Source organism: Cyrtonyx montezumae, unplaced genomic scaffold, assembly GCF_038088225.1.
Source record: "Cyrtonyx montezumae isolate F1298 unplaced genomic scaffold, pur_monq_1.0 scaffold_8, whole genome shotgun sequence".
In the NCBI taxonomy this organism is placed as follows: domain Eukaryota; kingdom Metazoa; phylum Chordata; class Aves; order Galliformes; family Odontophoridae; genus Cyrtonyx; species Cyrtonyx montezumae.
In genome coordinates this window covers 96937411-96960457 of record NW_027072089.1, presented here as the reverse complement: position 1 = coordinate 96960457, position 23047 = coordinate 96937411, and the positions used below count along the sequence as shown (strand labels likewise).

General features: G+C 35.2%; 1 protein-coding gene across 1 annotated transcript in view; it reads right to left on the bottom strand.

The window, feature by feature from the left end:
• Positions 1 to 23047, bottom strand: part of BBS9 (Bardet-Biedl syndrome 9) — a 278937-nt gene that overhangs the window by 125133 nt on the left and 130757 nt on the right. Inside the window, exon 20 of the mRNA XM_065752711.1 lies at positions 11756 to 11978. Within this exon, the coding sequence (XP_065608783.1) occupies positions 11756 to 11978 (223 nt within the window). The remainder of the gene's footprint in view (positions 1 to 11755; positions 11979 to 23047) is intronic.

Here is a 23047-nt window from a genome sequence, read left to right as displayed (position 1 = left end):
TCAGTTGCATTCTGCTAAGTGTGCAGGTTACTACATGAACATAAGTATAACAGTAACATGCACAACTGTGAAATAAACGAGACCCTGACTAAATTAAGTCAATGGCAAAACTCCCAGTGACTTCTTTGAGGCCAAGATTTCACCCTTATCTTGTTGATCAAAACAATTATTTCACTGTTCAGAAGGACAAGACTGCTGTGCTAGCCAAGAATTTCTTAACAAAACCTATCGTGCACAGTCTTACTTGTATATACACCTCTATAACTACTCCTTTTTCATTCTACCAACGTAAACTATTGACTTGCCAAAAATATTACAACATAAGAAAACAGCATTCACAACAAAGATCTTTCTTTCAACTTAGCAGAAAGCCAGAAAGACCAAAGCTCTCCTGCATATAAATCTTGCTGCTGATCTGCAAATGAATAATTATCACTTCCTTAACACTCATTACCAACCACTGATGTTCACACCTGCTGAAGTGGCTAGCCTGCATTAGGAAATGTTTGACCCAAGAACTGAAGTGTTTTGTTGGTTTTGAAGTCTCATTGCAGAAAGCTACCTATTTTTCAGTGAACCATAAAATGCATACTTGAAGGCGTATCTTCTACATAGTATGGACCCACATTAAGAATAGTCTAACCATGAAAAGTATAGCTAAACACCACTTATATTTCTATACCACATTTGTAATACACTCTGTAACTATATTAACCAAAATGACCTCATGTATATGTGTTCAATAGCCAGAATCAAGTTATCTACATAAAAATCAATTTTACATTACACTAGAATGAAATACTGCTTTTAACGCACAGCAAAAGTGACCTAAAATGAAGGTTCTTTTTGACAGAAAGATACCAGTTTATATTAAGAAATGTTTGTGAAATTTGTTTTAAGAAGACTGTAGAACAAAACAAGCACTTTTATCTCCATAACTAATAACATGACATAAACAAAATTTGTTAATTTGTTCTCCTCAGACTTGGAGAATATCGCAAACTAATTAATTTTGTCAACATAGTACCTTTCTAGGGAAAAACAGTTGTTTAAAAGTGGTTTATTGTCATGGGCATCATAAGAATTTTTCTTGCTTTCAGAAGGAGTTTTACCTCAAAGTTCACTGAATTTTCCTATGTTCCTATGCTCCTACATTCTATTACATGCAATATGGCCCTCGACGGGTCTGAACATCTAATTATTTTATCCTAGATTCTGGTTTGACTCTACTGCATAGCAATTCCTTCTTTGCAGTTTACAGTAGAAAATAATCAGACTTGGCATATCTGTATATTTACTCCATTAACTTTAATCTCCTGATTAACTCCCATCTGTAATATTACTACCTGCTTTATCAATCACCTCTTTCAAATGAGAATGTCAGGTTACAACTTCATTTAAGACACTTAGGACAGCACACCACTGGGGCACCTAATTGCTGCTGTGGTTATAAAGAATCCTCCCCATTTTAACAAAGATTAAAAAAAAAAAAAAGTTGTAAATTCCTAGACATTTAATTGATTTTAAGATCATTTAGTCAGACTATACTCTGCAATATCCTCTACAAATTCCAGAATATAATTCAGGAATCCACTTTTTTTCTAAGCTGCTTTGAAGAATGTCACCACAGCAATCCTTTTCACTAGAAAATATCCTGGTTTGTCTGAAAAGTTTATTTGGAAGTAAGTGCTAGAATGCACACATCCTTATCAGTACTGTGATTCAGTTTTAAGATAATAATGAAATATTTCTCAGTAGAGCTATAAAATTTAATATAGTTTAGCACCACATAACTTACATTAAAAAACGTTGTTCATAATATTTGTTACCCCCCAGTTCTATTTCTGTTCAGCCATCCAATCTGAATAGAGGCATCCTTAATCAACCATATACATAAGACCCTCTCTTTGATCTCTAATGATAAATGTAAGAGCTGAATAAATTTTCTTTGAAATCTATAGTGTGGCACAGCTGCTTATGGTTACATAGAATACAGCTTGTCATTAGAATCATAGAATCATAGGGGTAGGAAGGGACCTCAAGAGATCATCGAGTCCAGCCCCCCTGCCAAAGCTGGTTCTATTTCCATTAAAATGGAAATTCAATTAATACAGTGGAATATCCCACTAATCATAACTCAGCTTTCAATTAACACCACTTAGGGTGATATCTCTGATTTACAGTTAACTAGTTTTCCTAAAGTGGAAAAAATAGCCAAGCTTTGGTTAAAGCCTGAATTAATTAAAGTACATCTTTCATTAAAAGACAGAGAGATACTGGCAGTACACTTTGCTGTGTATTTGTATTCTTACAACACACACCAGACACACAAGAGAAACTCATCCTTCCACATTAATCACGTGAAACTTATCAAGCTTGCTTTTTTGTTTCAATTTTTTGCCTATTTCCTGGAGGTTTATATAGCCCTACAAGCAAGTAATCTGCATTATCTACTTAACTATTATTTTTCCTAGGTGTTTTAGTAGAAGGTGAGCTAAATCTTTATTGCCAATTGGAACTGTATGAAAACAATCTTTGCAATTCAAGTTTAATTATTTTTTCATTTTTACTTACTCCCCTTTATTACTTTTATTTGTGTTTCAGTCAATAAAACAATCAAGAGGAAAAAAACAAAATTATTTTAAAGAATTTTCACATCTGCCAGTGTTATGAAGCACCTTATGTTTGATTTCATTACATTTTCCAGCTGAAATACCAAATGAAAGTGTTAGAGCCAGGTGAATCTGAATAAACACAGGGGCAAGGGAAATGTGAATTTATGAACCTTGGCTTACCCCATGAACACTGGCTGAACCATCCATACCAATTTCATGAGCAGACTCTCACCAGCTGACTGTTCACATAGCAAAGTGATACAGACAGAAATATGACTGGTCTTCAAAAATGCTAGTTTCTCAATATTAAGAGGAAAAAAAAAAACCCTGAAAATTCAATACAGATCATGCATAACTTTATAACACTTGTGTGCTCAGATTCATGACAAGGTCAACTCTTTTCTCAATGAGAAAAAGTCATCAAGACAGTGTCACTACTGAGGAATTTCACTGTAGCCAGATCTGCATTCTATCTGAGCTAGAGGTGTCACTCAGAAATTAAAAAGGAAATTGAGAGAGATATTACACCTCATTCAGTGCCATTTATAACACGATGTTCCCTTAAAGTGTGACTGGTTTCATTTCAGGTTGATAAGATGTGCCCATGCTCTCTAAAACCCAGCCTGTTCAACCACATCTACAGCTGAGTGCACTGATCCAAACTCCCAGAGGCAGTGAAAGCCACCCTGCATTGCCAGATGGACTTGGCTGCATTGTGTGTTCTCTGAATTTCAAGTGCTCTCTCTCAAAGAGGTGTAGTTAACCTCAGGGAATTATTCTTTAATTGCAGCACAGTTTTCCATCATAGCAAAAAATTATCCTTTATTAGGACAGACAGTCCTGACTCTCTGAAACTCACAACCCAATAAAATTTTAGCTGAACTTCCAATAAGATCCTCATTTTAAGCTTTGTTATCATGTATTTATACATTTCCAAAATAATCCTTCCAGTATGGAATTTGTCATGCTTAGACTAAGACTAAAAGCTTTAAATATTAAAGACAATCTTTTACCCACTAAAGTTGTAAGACCTTTAAAACTATTTTTTTTTCTGTTTCAAAAAATCATTGGGAACTTTCCTGTGTGCAACTCAAAACCAGCTGTACTTTGCAAGTGTAAACTTTCCAAGTGCCTGGCTCTCTGTAGAATTTTGGCAAATCCATTTGAAAGACTGAAAACTAGGGGCCTGAGCCAAAGCTTACTGAAGTCTATGGAAAAACTCCCAGAGATTTCATCAGGATTTGGATTAGGCCCTTAAAGAGTCCAAACTAATTGAAAAATCAGATCTGCGTGTACAAAATACGTATTCACGAGGTTTAAATTTGCTAGACTCCTTTATGGTAATGTAGAAGTGCAAATACATTATAATTGGTGATAGAGATGTAAAGAGACTTGCACCATTGATTTACCATGGACTTACACATATTTGTACATGTTACTTACACTCCCTGCATAACAAAAATTATGAAATCAATCACACACAAACACTTTTTTTTTCATTCTAAGACCTGAACACAGGAAAAACACTATAGCTCAAATGGCTTTTTAAATTCAGAACCAAATAAAATATGGACTAAAATAATCCCTTCAAAAGGGGTAGACTAAGTTCAGTGTTAAAGTCACACAAATAAGTTATCTCATTCTGGGCACACTTGCTCTGAACAGCTTAGAATTAGGTAATACTACCAATTTCAGTTAATATTTATCTAATTTATGACAGCAGAAAAGAAGAATCAGGTTCACTCAAACTAAATGTGCTAGAAAACGAAGAAAAGAAGCAAATGCGAAGTGATCAAGCAGTGGTGCTGGAGACAATGGTCACAGCATCACCTGACAAAAACTGATGCACATTTCCGCTGACTAAAGGGTATCACTTCCAATCAGATGAAACTGAATGAGCCATTAACATATTTTGGCTTAAGTTATATATGATGCTGTGTCTCACCCCTCTTTTCTGAATCTCTTCTGGTGCCATTCTGTGGAAGAATCTCTTTTGTCATGGCTGTACTAACAAAAAGTAGACATCTAGTACAATTTTGTGTTAGTCTTGTCTAGATAGTGACTGAAAAAAGAGAAGTAACACTATCTAAATGACAGAGCTAATCATGATCATTAATGCCTACAGCTAATGTGTGAATGTTGAATTGTTGTGTCCTCTATCATAAAGGTCCTCAAAATATCACATAAATATAAAACACGAAGGAGCCAAGGCAAATGTGTCAAGCAGAAATCCATACAATGGGTGCACATATAAAATAGATTCTACAATACTAGCACACATTAAATAAAATGATTATGCTATATTATTAGTACATAGGCTTTATTTTAAAATAGATTACATCATGTTACAGCCTTTTAAAATAACTAAGGCTTTATGTTTGCTTGTTTTACTTACTAGCATTGAATCTTCTGAAATGAAAGGCCAGAGGGCCTTCCTATTTTAGCAACACAAACTTCCTATTTTAGCGACACACATCTTCCCTGCATCTTTGAGCATTTAACTACTTAGAGCAGATTTTAGAAGTTTAATTCTGCTTATGGTATCTCAAGAACAAAGAATGCAGAATATAAAGTACAATTGCAAGTGTGATCATTAGGGGAAATTATTTCAACTGACAATTTTTTTCACCAAAAGCTTACCTCAATAATATGAATCTTTTCTGACCACTTATATTTTAGTTGGTCATATTAAAATCTAATGGATTTCAAAGCAAAGAGTCAGCAGCAGGACTATACACACCAAGGCACTAATGTGTTGATCCGAGCTGTACTTAGATGAGGCAAGCTGAATTGCAACATTACCAACTAGATTTCATAGTATAACAAATGAATGAATCCCAAATCTCAAGCAGGATTTCTTTTTTATTCATTATGTATGATATTTTCCCTTTTAAATTATTCTTTTTTTTTAATGTTGTTGCTTTAGCCTTCTTAATCTTTGTATTCCTTCATTCTGTGGTTTTTGCCAGCTGAAATATCAATTGAAGAGGGAAGATTTTCCCAAGAATATAATAAAAACCTTTTCACAACCCTGCATACAAAAAACTGCCTTGCTACCCTTCTGTCTTATTTTGCTTCTTTTCACACTAAAAGAATATTTCTAAATATATTTTATATTTTTAAATATAATTTCAACATTTTACCATTGTTTATGCAACCTCTGAAAATTAACAACTTGAAAAAATCAATTACCTCAGTCATTGAGCATGATTAAATTAGACTAAATTAAAGGCCACATCACATATTCTTCGTCGTTCTCTTTTCTTGCTCATGATCAAATTTCCTAGATCATACCCAGTGATGTAAGTATATGCTGCAAGGCTTATGATTATCCAGTAATCTGTAACGTGTCTTTTAGTAATAAAACATCTAAAAACAAATGTAGGTAGGTGCTACAGCACAAGGTTGAAAGGCACTATGCTTGAATTCTATTAATACAGATGTTACTGGCTTATGGCATGACCTTGGGTGTGCCACTTAACTTCTGAATAGTTCAATTTTCCATTTCACAGAATTAAATTACCAAAGTTACTAAAACAATGGAAATAAAAGTTTTAAAGATTGAAGTTACAATGGAAATTAGTTACAAGGAATTATATACCACACCAGAGAGCCAAACGATGTTTCTGGCTCCACCAAGCTGTTCTTAAGCTTTTCTTGAGCAACCAGAAAATCTTGTTGCTGTAAGCACTCCCAAAATTCTCCCTAATGACTTGCTACTCCCCTTCCTTTTCACTAAATCAGCTTTACGAGGCAAGGGACATTTCTGACGTTCAAAAATAGATCCCAAATAATTAGTTTTAAATGTCCAATATTACTATTTGTTTATTTCTAGGCTTTTTTAAACTGAGATAGAAGTGTTCATCATGAACAACCGATAATTTCCTTCCAAAATATTTTAAAAGCAGAGAACTAGAAGTCACGCTAAAGTTGCACCACTGTATTATGTTGCATTTTATGCCGTATCAAGTCTCATTATTAACTGGCATGACACAATACAGAGCTGGCGTGACACAATACAGCAAAAGTACATGGCAATGCTGTGGGCTGTTAAGAGTTATGGCAACATTGTTCTTCCTGTGATTCTTATGTGATTATTACTTGCACTGCAATTAGATGGAGTAGAATGTTATGAGCTCAACAGCTGAACCATGCCGAACCGCACAAATTGGACACAGAAGTGCAGAATTATTGTGCTATTTAAAGATTTAGTCTGTTATGCCTTTGTCAAACCTTCCCAGAATTTCACTGCCCAGCAGACCCATATTAGTACTCAGGGTTTTCTCTACAGTAACTGCTTTGGGCCACCGAGACTGACAGTTAACCAGGAAAATGACCTTCCTATCCTTTTATTGCTACCTCACACAGTCATAGGCATTTATCACGAGCCATCTGAGGGGTTTCAGTTACTTGCCCTGACTACCACAGTGAAGGAACTGTGTATATAGTTGCATTGACATCAAAGGGTACAGTACGGCAAGGAAAGCAATGAAGTGTAATGCAGAGAGCAGGAATGAACAAAAAGAAATTATGTTAATTTACGAAAAGAGCCTGAACAAAGAAGAGCCATACTGGTAAGAAGGAACCTTAATAGAAGGAAGACTCCCAGAAAGTAGACTAAAAGTAGACTTCCAGAGAGTAGACTAAAAGACTCCCAGAGAGTAGACACATTTTACCCAATTTTGTTTGCCTTTATTAAGGTAGATAAGTAAGGGAAGTTTAAAAACTTGGTACAGTGATGACTGGCCTGTTTTAGCTTCAGCGCAAATAAATGATCTTTGATAGGGACAGAAGCAAACACTACTAGAACAGCTGCAGTATACAGTTTCTTCTTATAGAGAAATCTTAGCCAAAAAGATAGAGCAAAACATACGTAATTGTTACAATGCAAACATACATTAATTTTCAGATAAGATACGCTTGCACATGAAAGTTGAGTGTTTTAGAGAACAAAGGGTGATAAATGTAATATTTTAGTGATAGTTAAATTAAGATATTCATTTCAACCAAAAAAGTCTATATAGTCAACAAATGTAAGAAATATCCCATCTTTCTGCTTAAATGCAGAATTCAGTCTTTCAATACTATCAATTTTCCAAATTTTTTTATTTTACTGTTTCACTCTTAATAAATGACCTAATTCCTGGGGGAATCAGCCATTCAAGACACTAAATTTACCAACCTATATGACTCCAAGGAAGCTAGAAAAGATGAGTTAGAATTTTCTTTGCAACATTTAAATGGATTTTTCTGTCAATTTCATGTTCAAGTCTTGTTCAAACAAACCAATACAAATGGATTGGCACATAGTGATTTACAAGTGTGCCTTCAAAATCTCTGGGTACATTTAAGGAAAAAACAACCTCAACAAACTGACTTTCCATAAGAAATAGGCACTTCTATTAAGGTTTAGATTCCTGAGATCACAGGTAGATGCAAATGTGCTCCTGGTAACTCCCAAGGCACTTTCATAAATATTACTCTGCAACATGAAGTAGTGGAAAGAAGCAAGAAGCACTATGAAAAATTATGAGTAAAATGCTGGATCTAGTTTTGATAATGACGAAGTTTCCACTGATCTCAGTGGACTACCAGTTCCATCAATCAGTACTGATCGATATTCAACTGGTATTCTCCTCATAGGTAGTAGCACATCAACACAGGGTTCCTTAAGGAATACAATATAGGTAGCTGCATCCCAATTTCCAGTTAAGAGTACAGCTTCAAAATGAGTGAATATCACTTATAAACAATACTATAGGATTTTGAAAAGGGGTTTTTTACAACCTTCATGAAAAAAAAAAAAAGAGAGGAAAAAAAAAGAACACAGGGAAACTTTTGATTTCCAAGAAATGATTTTAAATAGATTCTGGGAGCATATGCATATGTAACATGGTTAACACGTTAAAAAAACAAAACAGTGTATTTAAAGTTAGCACTTACCCATTCATAACCTGAATGTTAGAATCATGATTATACAAAGCAGTTAACATCAAATTGAACATTTAAAAGCTCCTTGCAGAATAAAATTATAATCAACTTGATAAGTTAATCAAATGCTGCGAAAATAAGTCTAAAAAATGCCATGAAAATGAAATGCTAAGTCAAGTATATACCATCACGCTGAGGAAACTAATATCATAAATATAAGAGCAGAACAGGAAACAGTTGTTTAGGCAGTTAATATGTAGGAAAAGAACCTAGAAATAGAGGTGGAGCAGAGTATAGCAGTATATATTACTTCAAGGGAGACACAGACTTACGGAAGAATATTCCACCTTGTAAACAAAAAGGAAAAGAATGGAAAATCATCATGAAAAAGATAGACTGAACATAGTCACAATTAGTATGAAAGAAAAGTTTCTGAAGGGATACAGTAATACCATTCCAAAGCTTAAAAGCTTACAGAGACATCATTAATTGACACTTCTACCTTCAATATACACAAGAAACAGAATGATCTGCAAAAAAAACATGGTGTAAATAAAATACTATGAAAGCCTTTCTATAAAGACAATTAAACAATCATGTAGGCTATCAAGGAGATTTTTCAAACTTGTACAAGGTGCTTATGAGTTCAAATAAACTTCTGTCAAAGATGCTCTGGATACTTTCAATCCATTGCAACACAAAGAAAGAACTAGATGGGCACCTGGTATGTTTTCTATCTCTACATTCATATGTATCTTGAATAGTACACTGACAATACTAATTGCAAATCCTATTTCCTGGATGCAAAATATTCCCATATTTTCTTATCATTTCAGTTCTGAAGATTCAGCCAACCTGGAGAACTGACCAACACTGGCATACCATGTACTTCATTGGTGATGTACTCAGTAACTGATTTTAATTTTAAATAACGTTTTCTCCAGTGCTTCTATTAAAATAATCTAAGTAATTAAATCCTACTAAAGCACAATGCAAAGATCCCCTAAGCAAACTAAGAAAAAAAAAGATTGAATTCCACTTAGGAAAATGAAATAAATAAATAAATAATAAAATAAAATAAATAAAATAAAATAAAGGAGAAGAAAAATGATTCTTGAAAGAAAAATAATGCCCTACTTTAAAAATAAAAGTCCTTGTTTGGACAAGATACTTAACTGATACAACAGAAACTACAAGAGGATAAAGAGGATCATGTTATAACCAAAGGGTAGTTGAGAGATACACAAATATAGGTGTTGCAATTACTGCAAATAGAACTCCAATCAGACAGAGTTAAGAACTCTTCAAATACCCACAGCTGACATATTTTAAGGTTCTCAAAACAATACTGAAAAATACATGGGCATCATAAGAGTCCTCTAAAATCCATAAAATTAATTTGCCACAGGTAATCAGGATTTATGCTATGAATTCTCACACATTTAACTCAATATGTGACAACCTGGGTGGCCTACACCACCTTTCCTCCAAACTCCCCTGCCTTTCACCCACATCTGGGTTGCTACCATTCTCCAAGACCCTCACCCTTCCCCTTATCCAAATGCCTATTGCCAAAGGTAACATAGTGCATGATATAGTGTGACATGCCTTGCTTGACATGACTTATGATCAAATTTAGCCAATTATTTTGAATAACTTATAAGAAGTTGATAGTGTTTATAAGAACATTTTGCATACTGGAAAACTATTGTGCCACTCTTCAACCTTTTCTATTTTCCCCTATATAGGAGAAAAAAAAACTACAACAAAAACCTTCAACTAATTACAGTTTTTAATGGTCTTTCCTGAATTCTAGTCATCTAAGTTTTTTCTTAAATCATGTTTCCCAATCATTTCAACTAAATCTTCATTACAAAGAACAAGAATCACTGAAGTCATATAACTACATCCCAAAGCCAGAATTTTACTTTACTGACTTCTAATATAGCATGGCTTAGATTGAAGGAACCTTAAGGACTACCTAGTTTCAACACCCCTGTTAGAAGAGACCACCAACCCCACTGTCACTGCAATCACCTTTCAGGTATTTGAAGAGAGCAATAAGATTTCCCCTCAGCCTCCTCTTCCCCAGACTAAGCAGGCTCAGTTCCTTCAGTCTCTCCTCATAGGGCATATTCTCCAAGCCCTTCACAAGCCTTGTTGCCCTTGTTTTGACCTGCTCCAGCACCTCAATGTCCTTTCTGTACTGACGTGCTCAAAACTGTGCATAGTACTCATGGGGCCTCACCAGTGACAAGCGCGGGGGGAGGATTACTTCCCTAGTCCTGCTCACCACACCAGTCCTGATACAGCCCAGGATGTCACTGGTCTTCTCGGCTGCCTGGGCACACTGCTGGTTCATATTCAGCTGAATGTCCATCAGTACACTAAGGTCCCTTTCCATCATGCAGCTTTCCAGCCACTCCTCCCCAAGCTCATAGAAAATGGGATTCTCAGTCCTCATTTTTAATCACATGTATTAGAAATGCACATGTTCAATTCAATTGAGAAGTTTAAAAATAAATAAATGATAAGGCATTTCGAGTATCAAAATGACCATATGGGGCACATTTACTTCGTAACTACGCATGTGCTGTAGGAAGAGTGATCAAACTGGGATAATATTATCTTAAACCAACGGTTTATCTAGTTCATTCTATTAGTTTGCAAAACAATCACTGTTTGGTTTCCACAACCAGCAAAATTTAAGCTCCAAAAATAATCAAGTATTTATCATTGTTATGGTTTTATGATTTTTGTTATATTATTGATATTCCACATCATAACTTCATGTAGTGTACTGGGAGTAAAAAAGCCTATAGCACCTGATATTGTCAGGAGGTCTCCCATCCAAGTACTAACCACACCCAACCCTGCTTAGCTTCTGAGATCAGACAAGAGCGGGTGTTGCCAGAGTGGTGAGGCTGTAGAGAATTTATACTTTTCCCTCTGGGTGGAAACATGTAAAAATGCAAAGCATTGCACACTCCTCTGGGGAATGTAGTTCTTCTCTTCTGAGACAGGTACACCCAGAACTATTGATGATCCATGCAGCTGGAGCATTGACTCTTTAACTCCTAAAACACTACACGATATTATGATGTGGAATATCAAAAATATAACAAAAATCATAAAACCGTAACAATCATCTTTAATTTTTTATATACAAATACATGTTTTAAATTATGAACATAAAGTTAATGCCTTACCTGGCACAGCAGTGGCTTGTTGAGTGGCTGTGTCGGTGCTCAAAGAAAGGCGACCACCTTTGGCCAGTCGATCACAGAACAGGCTGATATTCTTCTTAAGTCTGCTAGTATCTTTGGGCATGCTTAGCTGGCTGCTAAGAGACAGGGCTTGTTCCTTAGAGCTCTTTGACAGGCAAGTTCTTAGCAAGAAAGAAATGGCAGAATCCACAGTTTCTTCCCAACCCTGGATTAAAGGAAACAAATTTAAATGAGGTCAATTATAATATGATGTAGCAAATTAAATACAAATTAATGAAAAAAAGGATTGAGGATTTTCAAATAGTACTGATATGTAAAATATAATTTGGGGATTAATACAAGTCATAGCCATCTGTCTCTTTAACTTGTACATGTGAAAATTTCCACAGCAAGCAAGAAGGGGAGAAACATATTTCTAATATTCAGAGTCAAACTTTAAATAATAATACATGGACAGTTTGAGACAAATAAGAGTTAAATTCAGCAGCTGTATTAAAACAGTGAAAAAACAGAAGTTCCTGAATGCGATACCTAGAATTCAGAACAGAATTAAGATATACAAACATAATGCTTTTTAAATGTCATACAGAAGGTTTATTATATTTGGTATAAAATAAAATAAATAAAGCACTTACACAGATAGCAACCAGTAAAAAAATAAAAATAAAAATCTTAGGTTCTTTCCTATAAATAACTTTGAGGAGCACCTTTAATAATTTGCTTCAAGTTTCTGCTCTCTAGTATGGCTTTCAGTAACACAAACAAACCAAAGGTATTCCTCCAAGTAAGAGTCCTTAATGGCAATTAAGGATTTATGAGTTATTAAGCTCATAAATTTTACATGTTATTTCATTCATGTAGTGTTTGATGTAGAATCATCTCTTCTTGATGCATTCTATAATATTAAACTATATTTAAGTGGAGACCTTATGATTAATTTTTAATGTCTTTCAAGTTATTCAATAGTTGACTCGTGTTTCATAACAATCTTGCACAGCTTGAACAGTATTAGCCACAAATAGATAAGACTTTGTGTTCTGCTAATTTCAGTTCTCATTACATCTCTCAGTATTCAGCTACCCATAAGTAAGTTTTGTATATGTGCTGCATACATATGCATGCATAGGGAAGTAATATTCATTTGTCACAGTACTATCATCACCTCTCAGGGCGGTACTTATTAGTTGGGACTTATTTTGCCAAGCATCTCTACAGATTTAAGAATTCTTGGGGCAACAGTCTGGAACCAACCAACTGAATCTGCCTTCTAAACTAATAGAAATCAGTACCAAGGTAGACCTTTTGCTGTTAATGACTCAGGTAGAACAAAAAATATTAACAGCTCTTTGAGTATCCAGTTGTTAACTAGCCATAGATTTTAGTTCATAGAATCATAGAATCCTTAGAGTTGGAAGGGACTTCTGAAGGTCATCTAGTCCAGTTCTTTCTTACGCTGTATTATTCTTGAGTGGAAATGATCAGCTGAACAGCAAAATCACCCTTTTACCAAAATTCTGTGACTAGGTGAATATAATATCACGAGTCTGTTAGAGAACAATGGAAGCAACTCTTGTCAGAGTACACTGTTGAATAAATAAGGTCAGTGAATTTCTTTTAGATTCGTATGGCTTTTGTGGAGGGTAAGGTACTAATATTGAGACTTAAAGAATCAAAAGCTATCCTTCCTGAGCTTGTTGCTTCCTAAGAACAGGTCAAGAACAGATACTTAGATGTTGTCAAGTACATTGGTGAGGCTAAACAGTTATATGAACTCCACTCTGGCCAAAACACATACCAATCTTCACAGTGTCCTCAAAATGTGATATATTTGTATTAAAAATTAACATTTTCCAGAGGAACTGGATCAACTAGTGGGGTTTTCTTACTGAACATTTGCCTTTCATGACTTCAAAACAGTATAACATTAACCTGATGTCTAATCTTGAAATTTTCACCCCCTAAATATGCAATTTAGAATAATCATGCCAGTCAATGCTGCGATAGCTTAACATTTTTCAAATATTCTAGAAAGGGTCCACTGGAGTGCAATTCATCCACCAACCTGTGGTAGTGACAGGATATAATCCATTCCGCAGTCAATTTAAAGAGGTTAATGAGCTGGTAAATGCTGTCTACATCCCCACATACTGGGCAATGAAACTTAATATGTACAAAACATCAAAAACAGTCAAGCCAGGTTCTCCTAATTATACAACAAGACATAAAAATTAAGACAACATAAACACAAGAATCTTGAGTTTCACAAAACGTGAGAGAACCACATGGTTAACCAGTGTCAGCATAGAGTTGCTGAGAAACTGGCCAATAGTATTTCTCCAAATAAATAATAATAATAAAAAAGCAACATTTAAATAAGGAGACTGAAATAAAAACTAGTGGAAGTCAGGAAATTAAAAGTGGCTGATACTCTGTTCCTGGCTCCCACAGGCATGTTTTACTTCGTACTGTAGCCTTAACATTTTCCAACCTTCATTCTCATATGCAATTTCCATGTAAAACTATTTTTTCACCAGACAATAAAACTATCTCCTCCAATTCAAGGACTGTTTGGCCTATTAAGTCCAGTCAATTTCAAAGCAGCCTACATGATTAGTGAAAGAATACACAAGAGTGATGTCTACATGAAAAAAAATCTCAACAGAAACTTTACTGAAGTGACGTTATACAACTAAGAATGAATGGCTTCAAGTATGACTGCATGTCAGAATTCTTGCTTCAATAGGGAGAATTGAAACAAAAATAAAACTTATTCAACACTTATGTGTTAAAAAGGAAAAAAGATGTTTGAAAGTACAGGTGGTCTGGTCTGTAACACACTGAAGTGTGATCCTATAGCCATAGACTTAATATTCACTAGTGGCTTTTGCTTAACACTCTATGCATTTAAAGTCTGAAGAAACAGCTTCAGTAGAAGTGTAGTACTAGTAAATCATATTTCTTTTACCAGCAATCACTGCCACAACCAAACTGAACTGGTATTCTCAGAAAGATCTTAAATCATATAAATTCTTCACACTGACTGTGTCATCTGAAACAGGTATGAAAATTACTTAATTCAATACTTTAACTTTGTAATTGGAAATGGATTGGCTACAAATTTTGCATATACACATGATTATTTTCTTTTGAAGATAATAGTTTACTAAGTAAAGATTTGGGACTTCTTTTAACCAGATCAAATGCATTACTTGAATCTGAAGCCTTAAGTTGCTCCAGAAGTTATGCCTCCTATTTATTTCTGTGGAAAAAACAAAGAGCACAACACTATTTCAAAAAGCTAAAAGCTAATTCTCAGCTACAAAATGCTATTCTTCAATTTAGTCATTACCATTAGCTATGCATTTTTGCCAGCTATGAACAAGAGCCTGCATGCCACACTAATAAACATTTGCACCAGAGGAGGTGACCCACTGTCACTACCACCACTGCTGAAATGTATTACCCACTACTTCACTGTGCTTACACCCACTACTTGGTCTCCATAAATGTTCAGCAAGTGTCACGTGTCAATGAGTGCAATTCTTTTGCATAGTGGTAAACTACACAGCTTTGCTTCATACTCACTTTCACAGCAAACACCATTTTGTCATACCGCCCCTCTGCTGTCCTCTGTCACACAACATCAAAACGTATTGAACATTGGTGGGAAGGTTCAACCTCTATAGCCATGCCACCAACATCTGCCTCTGACATGGGCCAACAAAATAAAATAGGAGGCATTACTTTTGAAGAAATCCTTGCAGATACATGATACTAGCAGAACTATAACTTCATTAGCATATATATATCCTTTGTATGCCATTTATATTACTATTAAGGTTTTTCAGGTATCACAGGGCAGCTGAGTATGCCAGTAAGTTTACATTTAACCTCACCTTGATATCAGCTTTAATCCAGAGCATGTAGGGGTAACCTTGGGAAGATTTAAAGGTGTTAACATTTGACTGAACATGAAGAAACCTGTAAAATAATGTTCTCTGCAAGGTAAATGATTAACTTACTGTTATTTTAAAAGTCTAGACAGTAAAACTGCATGCAAGACTTTATACTGCAGAAAAATTGTTAGGCTGTAGAAACCATGCTCATCTACTGACACAATATACGAGGATAGGCATAGCGCTGTAGCCACCAACTTGGCTGCAAGTCTCCACTCCCCAAGAGCTCACTGGTCAACATTCAGGTTAAGTAGCAATACAGAGGGTCAGGATTTTCAAAGCATACATTGTTCTTAGGTTGAATGAGACACATATACACGTGGAGAAGCATGAGATAGGGCCTAACTGTAGTCAGACTTGATAGTTTTAATCCTATATTTATGGATACTTAACAGATTTGTATAGTATGGTTGCCTAAAAGCATAATTTTCTTAATTTTTTTAGATTATACCTATAGCATCATTCATAGATCACTGCAAGTTCCATATGTGAAAGATGAAGTTGGTGGGATAGTTGCAGCCAGAATGCTGTGGTCAACATGACTATGTCAAGATAGAGGCCTGTATCAAGTGGTGTCTAGAACTTTGTCCGAGTACCAGCACTCTTACATCACAGATTATCAGAGGGCTGGAACACCTCTGAACCGCCTCATGAGGACAGGCTGAACAAGCTGGGGCTCTTCAGGCTAGAGAACAGAAAGCTCCAGGGGAACCTTATAGCATCCTTCCAGTAACCTGAAGGGGGTCTACAGGAAAGCTGGGGAGGGCTTTTTTTTTGAAGGGCGTATAGCAACAGGACAAGAGGAAATGGTTTTAAACTGGAAGAGGAGAGATTTAGACTAAATATTAGGAAGACATTCTTTATTGTGAAGGTGGCGAGACACTGCAACAAGATTCTCCCTCCCTGGAAGCCCTCAAGGCCAGGCTGGATGGGGCTTTGAACAACCTGGGCCAGTGGGAGATGTCCCTGCCTACAGCAAGGAATTGGAACTAGGCAATCTAAAAAACTACTAAAAATATTAAAAACTATTTAAATATACATATTCTATGATTCTATGGTCAGAGGGCTGGAATACCTCTCCTACAAAGACAGGCTGAGGGAGCTGAGCTTGTTCAGCCTAGAGAAGAGAAAGCTGTGGGGAGACCTCATTACTACTGAAAGAGTGGTGAGGTGCCAGAACAGGGTGCCCAAAGAAAGTAAGCATCTCCACATATGGGGCATTCATAAGGCCAGTTTGAATGGGGACCCTAGTAGTCTGATATAATGAGTGGTAACCCTGCCCACAGCAACATATAAAATGTTCAGATTTTATATGATGCAACTTTTCATTTCCTCCACTATTCTGAAATTAGCCTAAATAATCTCCCAAAGTGCACCAAAGCTTAAATCCTACAAAGGCACTAAATAAAAATTGTTCTATACTTGCACATAGACCACAGCAGAGAAACTGAACAGGTGACGTTTTATGCTGTAAAGTTGGAAATTAAGTAGTTTACCACATCGTGTCATTACAGAACTCATCTCCCCCAAAAAATCGTTTATGCTCATAATTAACTCCAATGTAAATGACTCCAATGACTTTACCTTTATTTTAACATAGTCAATTTGTTTTTACCAAGCTACTAGTCTTCGTGTACTTTTCCCCTCTATTTGTAAGAGACAAAGGGGTTCCTTTAAATGCAAACCTTTGCTCACTTTGTGATGCTTAATATAAAAGTATAAAATAAGTCAGTGAAGTTAATCATTTCACAACTCAAAATTAGAATGACTGAAACATTTTTCTCTATGAAAGCAAAACAATAGGCAACATACTCTTGACTGAGTAAATAACACAGTCTACATATGATTATATGACTCGGTGATTATACCTAGAAAGTTTGATAAATAATAAAGTTAATGAGTAAATAATTTTGTCTGTAAAAGAAAGAAAAAATATCCAAATGCCACGAGATTTTCATGGGAGAAATTTCAAAATTAGATATCATTTCTGCTGTGATTGAGAGCGGAATGTTGTGCCTTGAAAGTCTGCTTATTAAGTCAAATACAGATATGACAAAGTTATTGAAATCTTTGTTGTACCTTTTATTTCAGCTGAAGACCTTCAAGAAATAATGGCTTACCAAAAAGTCTAACAACACAGACATTCTTACACAAGATAACACAGAAGAGTAACTTCTCAAAGAATGCTTGCTTATAACTCAAACCCACTAAGACATAGTGTTTTTCTAAAACAATTACAGTCATTTCATAGTTGTTTCTCCCACCTAAAAATCTGTTTACAGTGGTGCTCGCTGCCAAATCTTTTCATAAGTATAAAGTAAAATTCACCCAAAACCCTGTGCAGAGAATGCATCAGACAGGAAACTGCTGCGTCATTGCAGGAAGAAAAGATCAAGACAAATGATAGTACTATGTAGGGAAAATCTTCTCCAACCTCAAAATAACCTGGACAGAATATCTGGGTGGGGAAACAGTGCAGTACAGAGAGCAAAGCTGGAGATGTAAGCAGAAATGCTCAGAAATACTGTAAGGCTGAGGACATTCCAGGGAAAGGATGAAGAGAACAACTTGGAATGGGTAAGAAATCTGTCTGTTGGGAGATTAGTTTGAGAACAACTGCTTTATGGAATTAACAGAACTCAGAGACCATGAAAATTGAGAAAGCTAGAAGTTAATACTAGCTGTCTTAAGTGTAAATAAATCATTCTAATGGCACACCAGACAAACTTGAACAAGACTCCTCCTAAGTTATACTCATGAGCGAGAAAAACATTTGATTTTGTATCTTGAAGAGACTCTCTCCCAAAAAGCTTGACTTCACCTTGAAAGCCTTTATAGCTATTTATGTTATTATTCCTAAGGCAACAGACAATTTCAAACTGCCTACAAGTTTATTTATCCTACAACAATAGCCAATACAGTATTGAAAGAATGCAAATGCAATTTAAAATATACTGCAAAAATATGCAAAACTGTGGCAAGTCAGATGCTGGGAATTCTTAATGCTGTTAACACAGGAATTTGCCTGGCTATATCCTATTTCTTGGTTTTAGTCACAATAATGATTTTGTCAGCTCTCAGAAATGCCACAGTACTTGGAAACTCACCTTACTGAATGAAAACCATAGAATTAATGCTTATCTGAAACTAAAATCAAGCTTCTATACCTAACACAACAGTTCTATATCCACAAGATACATTGGTCATGTCTTTCAACATTTTGATTTCACAGTGACTTAAAAAGTTATCTTATTGTTACACATACAAATTTAGCAAATCAACAATCCAGGGCTACTGAACCGATACTCGTAGACACAGGACATTACCAGCTTTTCCCAAGAATTTACTATGTTATCAGTCATCCTATCTCACAATTCTTAAGCATATCCTACAGTTCTAATGTGTCTGTTTGCTTCCTGAACAGCAAGAAATAAGCCACAGGTCCATAAAAACAGCACACAACATTTGCATGTTACTGAAGTATTAATGCATTAAGTTTGAACAGTTTCATGAGACAATATGTTCTTTAAGATGCACATAAACTAGTTAAATAATTATCTTCATAACAACATAAGAACAGTTTTCTACAACACTGCGCATTAAAAATGCCAATTAGTAAAATAAATAAGCAAACAAAGAAAAAAAAGCATTCACTATAGCAACAACAACAAATCAGCACCAGATTAACTAAAAAGAGGGAAAAGCATAAAATACTGCAGACTAGTAGTCTCAGTTTAAAAACATTCCAAAACTATTAAATGCTTAAGAAGAACATTTGTACTGTAGTATCCTTTAATCTTGAATTTTTAAGAGTTTGGGGCTTTTTGTTTGTTTTATTGGTGGTGGTGTTTTTTTGTGTTGTTTTTTTTTAATTAGTATTATTTCTTTTTTATTTTATATTATTATTTTTTTGTGCCGTTGTTGTCTCAATCTTCACTTTTGACCCCTCACAAGCACTGACACTGTTCTGAGAACTGACAAAACAAACTCTTGTATGCATTCCAAATGAATGGACTGGTTGCCCTCTTTGTAGCCCACTACAGAAGCACGCTGTTTTGCTTTTTAGCTGAAATCATCTAACACTTCATATTTCCTTTCCCTAAAGACTTTTCACTAGTTAGCTATCTAAACCAAGGTGTTGTTTGGGTTTTGCAGATGCTGTCAAAGCTGTCTGCAGGAACACAAATACAACAGAAGTCATGCATCTTCCTGAAAAATGATATATACCCAATAGTGAGTCTGCCATAAGTGAGGTCTACAAGTTCAGTGAGGTTTGACAAAATAATTTTTGACACAGGGAAGACAAATTGGGCTTTGTTATTCTTGCTCTATTATTGCTTTGTTATTGCTAAATATCAACACATCTGCATCTCAGCATGTATTTTATTTTTATAACCATGACATCCTTGCAGAGGAGCTCCTTCTCTTATTCTTAGATTGCCACTGTAAGACACTGTGGAAGCCTGACAAATAAGTTTGTGCTCCTGAGGGATGTAAAATAGGGAACTACATTCACACAAATGTTTTAGCTCGAAAGAAATGCAACCTACTAGAAAGCGTATTGTTTCCTGTTTAAATTCTTACAGTACCTCAGATCTACTCACCAGTAACTTCAAATTCATTGGAGCTGCTTCACCATTTTGGAAAAACTCTACAGGTAAGGTCAAAGAGAACAGAGGCAAACTGGATTTGCATGTTTACTTGGATATCCAATTTTCAATCCTATGCTAGAATCAACTTTTGTTTCTTGAGAGTGTAGCTTGGGCAAAAATCATAAACTCCTGCATTATTCTCATAGCTTAGGAACAAATGCCTCATTTACTTCTGAGGTATCAAAACTATTTTAGCAACATCAAATTTTCCCTTCTTTGAAAAGGCTAAGATGGCTGAAAGAAAGACCATGCCATTTTTATGTTCCTATAATCTGAACTGACCTGTCACTAATTCTAAAGCAAAGCATATAACCAGCTGTTCAGACATGAGAGAATACTGGTTTATTATTTTTAATCTAGGAAATTAAGACAGAGAAGCTTACCATTATCTCAAAGAAAGACTTCCATCTGTAAAATCTGCCTAAGACTCACACGAGATATCTTCTCATACTACCTAGTAATATGTGTTAAAAAAAAACCTGTAAAAAAAAAAACACCTTATCTAATAATAACCAAAAATTGTTCTCTGGGAAAAAAGCAAATGCAGTTTATGGAATAACTGTTATTGGCTCTGAACTTGCTAATGGGCATTCTTGGTTCTAATTAGCAATCACAATGCATCCAAGAATGGATGGTTTGGTGATCAGGTCTTGGTATATCCCCCAAGAAACATTTGCGAATTTTGTGACTGATCTGTGAGGGAAATAATGAATTCAGCTGAATACAATTAAGTCATATGTTGAATATAAATCTAGGTGTTCATAAAATTATTGGAAGCCTCCACAATTTATTTTCTCAGAAAATGCTATGATACTGTGCTGGCTTTTTTTTCCTTTTTTTTTTTTTTTCTTTTCTTTAAATTCAGGCATTAACATAGAATTGCCATATTTTTAAAACAGTAGTATAATACTTTTTATTCCATAACAAGAGTTTGTGGATCTTTCAGTTAGTTTATCAAGAAAATTCTCCCATGACAATCGGCTTCTTTAAAAGAAACATTCCAAAAGAAAGTTACTGACTGTATATATCTAGTTGTAAGTCCATCTGGAGTACAGCATTGCTACAATCACCATATTGTATCACTCTTGTCACTAAGAAGTTTAGATGACAACTGATCTGAGCTGCTGGTATGTAACACATATTCAGTAATTACTATGACAGAGAAATACTTTAGCATCGCTTTGTACTTGAACTAGACAGGTAACACTTCCTGAACAAAGAAAGTTTAGGGGCCCCATGACAATATTACATACAGTAAGATGTCTGATAACAAAAGCTTGTTTAATCTGTCACACAAAGGGTATGCCTCCTGGGACAATTGCAGTACTTTCTATGATATCCTAGTTGGTTTTAAAGGAGAGAATAAGCATGCTGAAGGCAAACTAATCACAACAGAACACACTTCTGCCTTAACTAATTTACAGCAAGAAACAAGATAGTTGAGTAGGCTTCTGCTTGCAACATACATAGCCCACACTGAAGATTAACTTCACTATCTTCGGAATACCATCAGAAAAAAGCTGATAGCTCAGGTTAGGTAAAATTCTCAAAGCCAACTGATTATCTAACAGACATGCCAGAATTTCTCTAAAGTAAGGTTTATACCAAGCATTAATGTTAGTTCTGAGCTTGACACAAGGGAATATAATTAAACAAGACATGAATGCAATTATTTTTTTCTGTCCTTAAAATTTTATACTTTATAACGCATATCAGAACCCATTTCTACACAATTTTTTAAATTAATTTTATGCCATTAAGAATTTAAAAATATAAAGAACATCACACTTACCAGAAGGAAGTCTTTTAAAAACAAATTACAAAAGTAAAACACAAAGTATGTCCCACTCTTGCAAAATCTGGAAGTTGGCAAAATATGATTTTGAAAACAAATTGGACATACCTTCTTCTGAGAGTCCTCTCAGATAGAAAATACCAAAAATGCATTATATTACCAATTTTGATTAATTCACAAGAAGATTCATTTGATCATACTACAACTTTCTTTCCAAGGCCAACAAAATATTTACACTTTTCTATTCTACCCATATAATTCACTGCTGTAATCCAGCTCCAAATGAAAATCATTATTCAACGGCATACATGGCCTGTAATGGAAAATGAGTTGCTGTGTTTGCCAAAATAGTTTTTTCTCACTGAGCAAAATTAATTGCAGGAAGGGAATGACTCACAAAAAATTAGAGGAACTACAATAGCGCTTAAAGAAGTGCAGAGATGACCTAGACACTTAAATTCTCTCCCTCTCCAAATTATTTACCAAAAATAATTGATCTTTTGTCTCTGAACATTATAAAATTCACAGGTAATCAATCAGTTTGAAACCCTGCTTTTAAGGGACCACAGATAAAAGCAAAGAAAAAACGGTTACCCGTTAATTTGTACTACCTACAACCCTAAGTCCTCTCCACCTAGTCTAATTGTTCTTCTGCAGCCCTGTCCCTTTGACAGTAGTGAAACAGACTGGTTTGCTCAGCATTTTGCTGAGCTCCAATATGAAAACACAAAAACAAAGAAGGTTGGAATATGAGTCATGCTTTTACTTGTTCTTCAGTTGGTCACGCATACCTGAGCGAAAGACACTGACAGGCTCCAGGCACAAATGTCTTTTTAATCTCTGCCCCTCATACTGGACCTTCCTTGCCAGG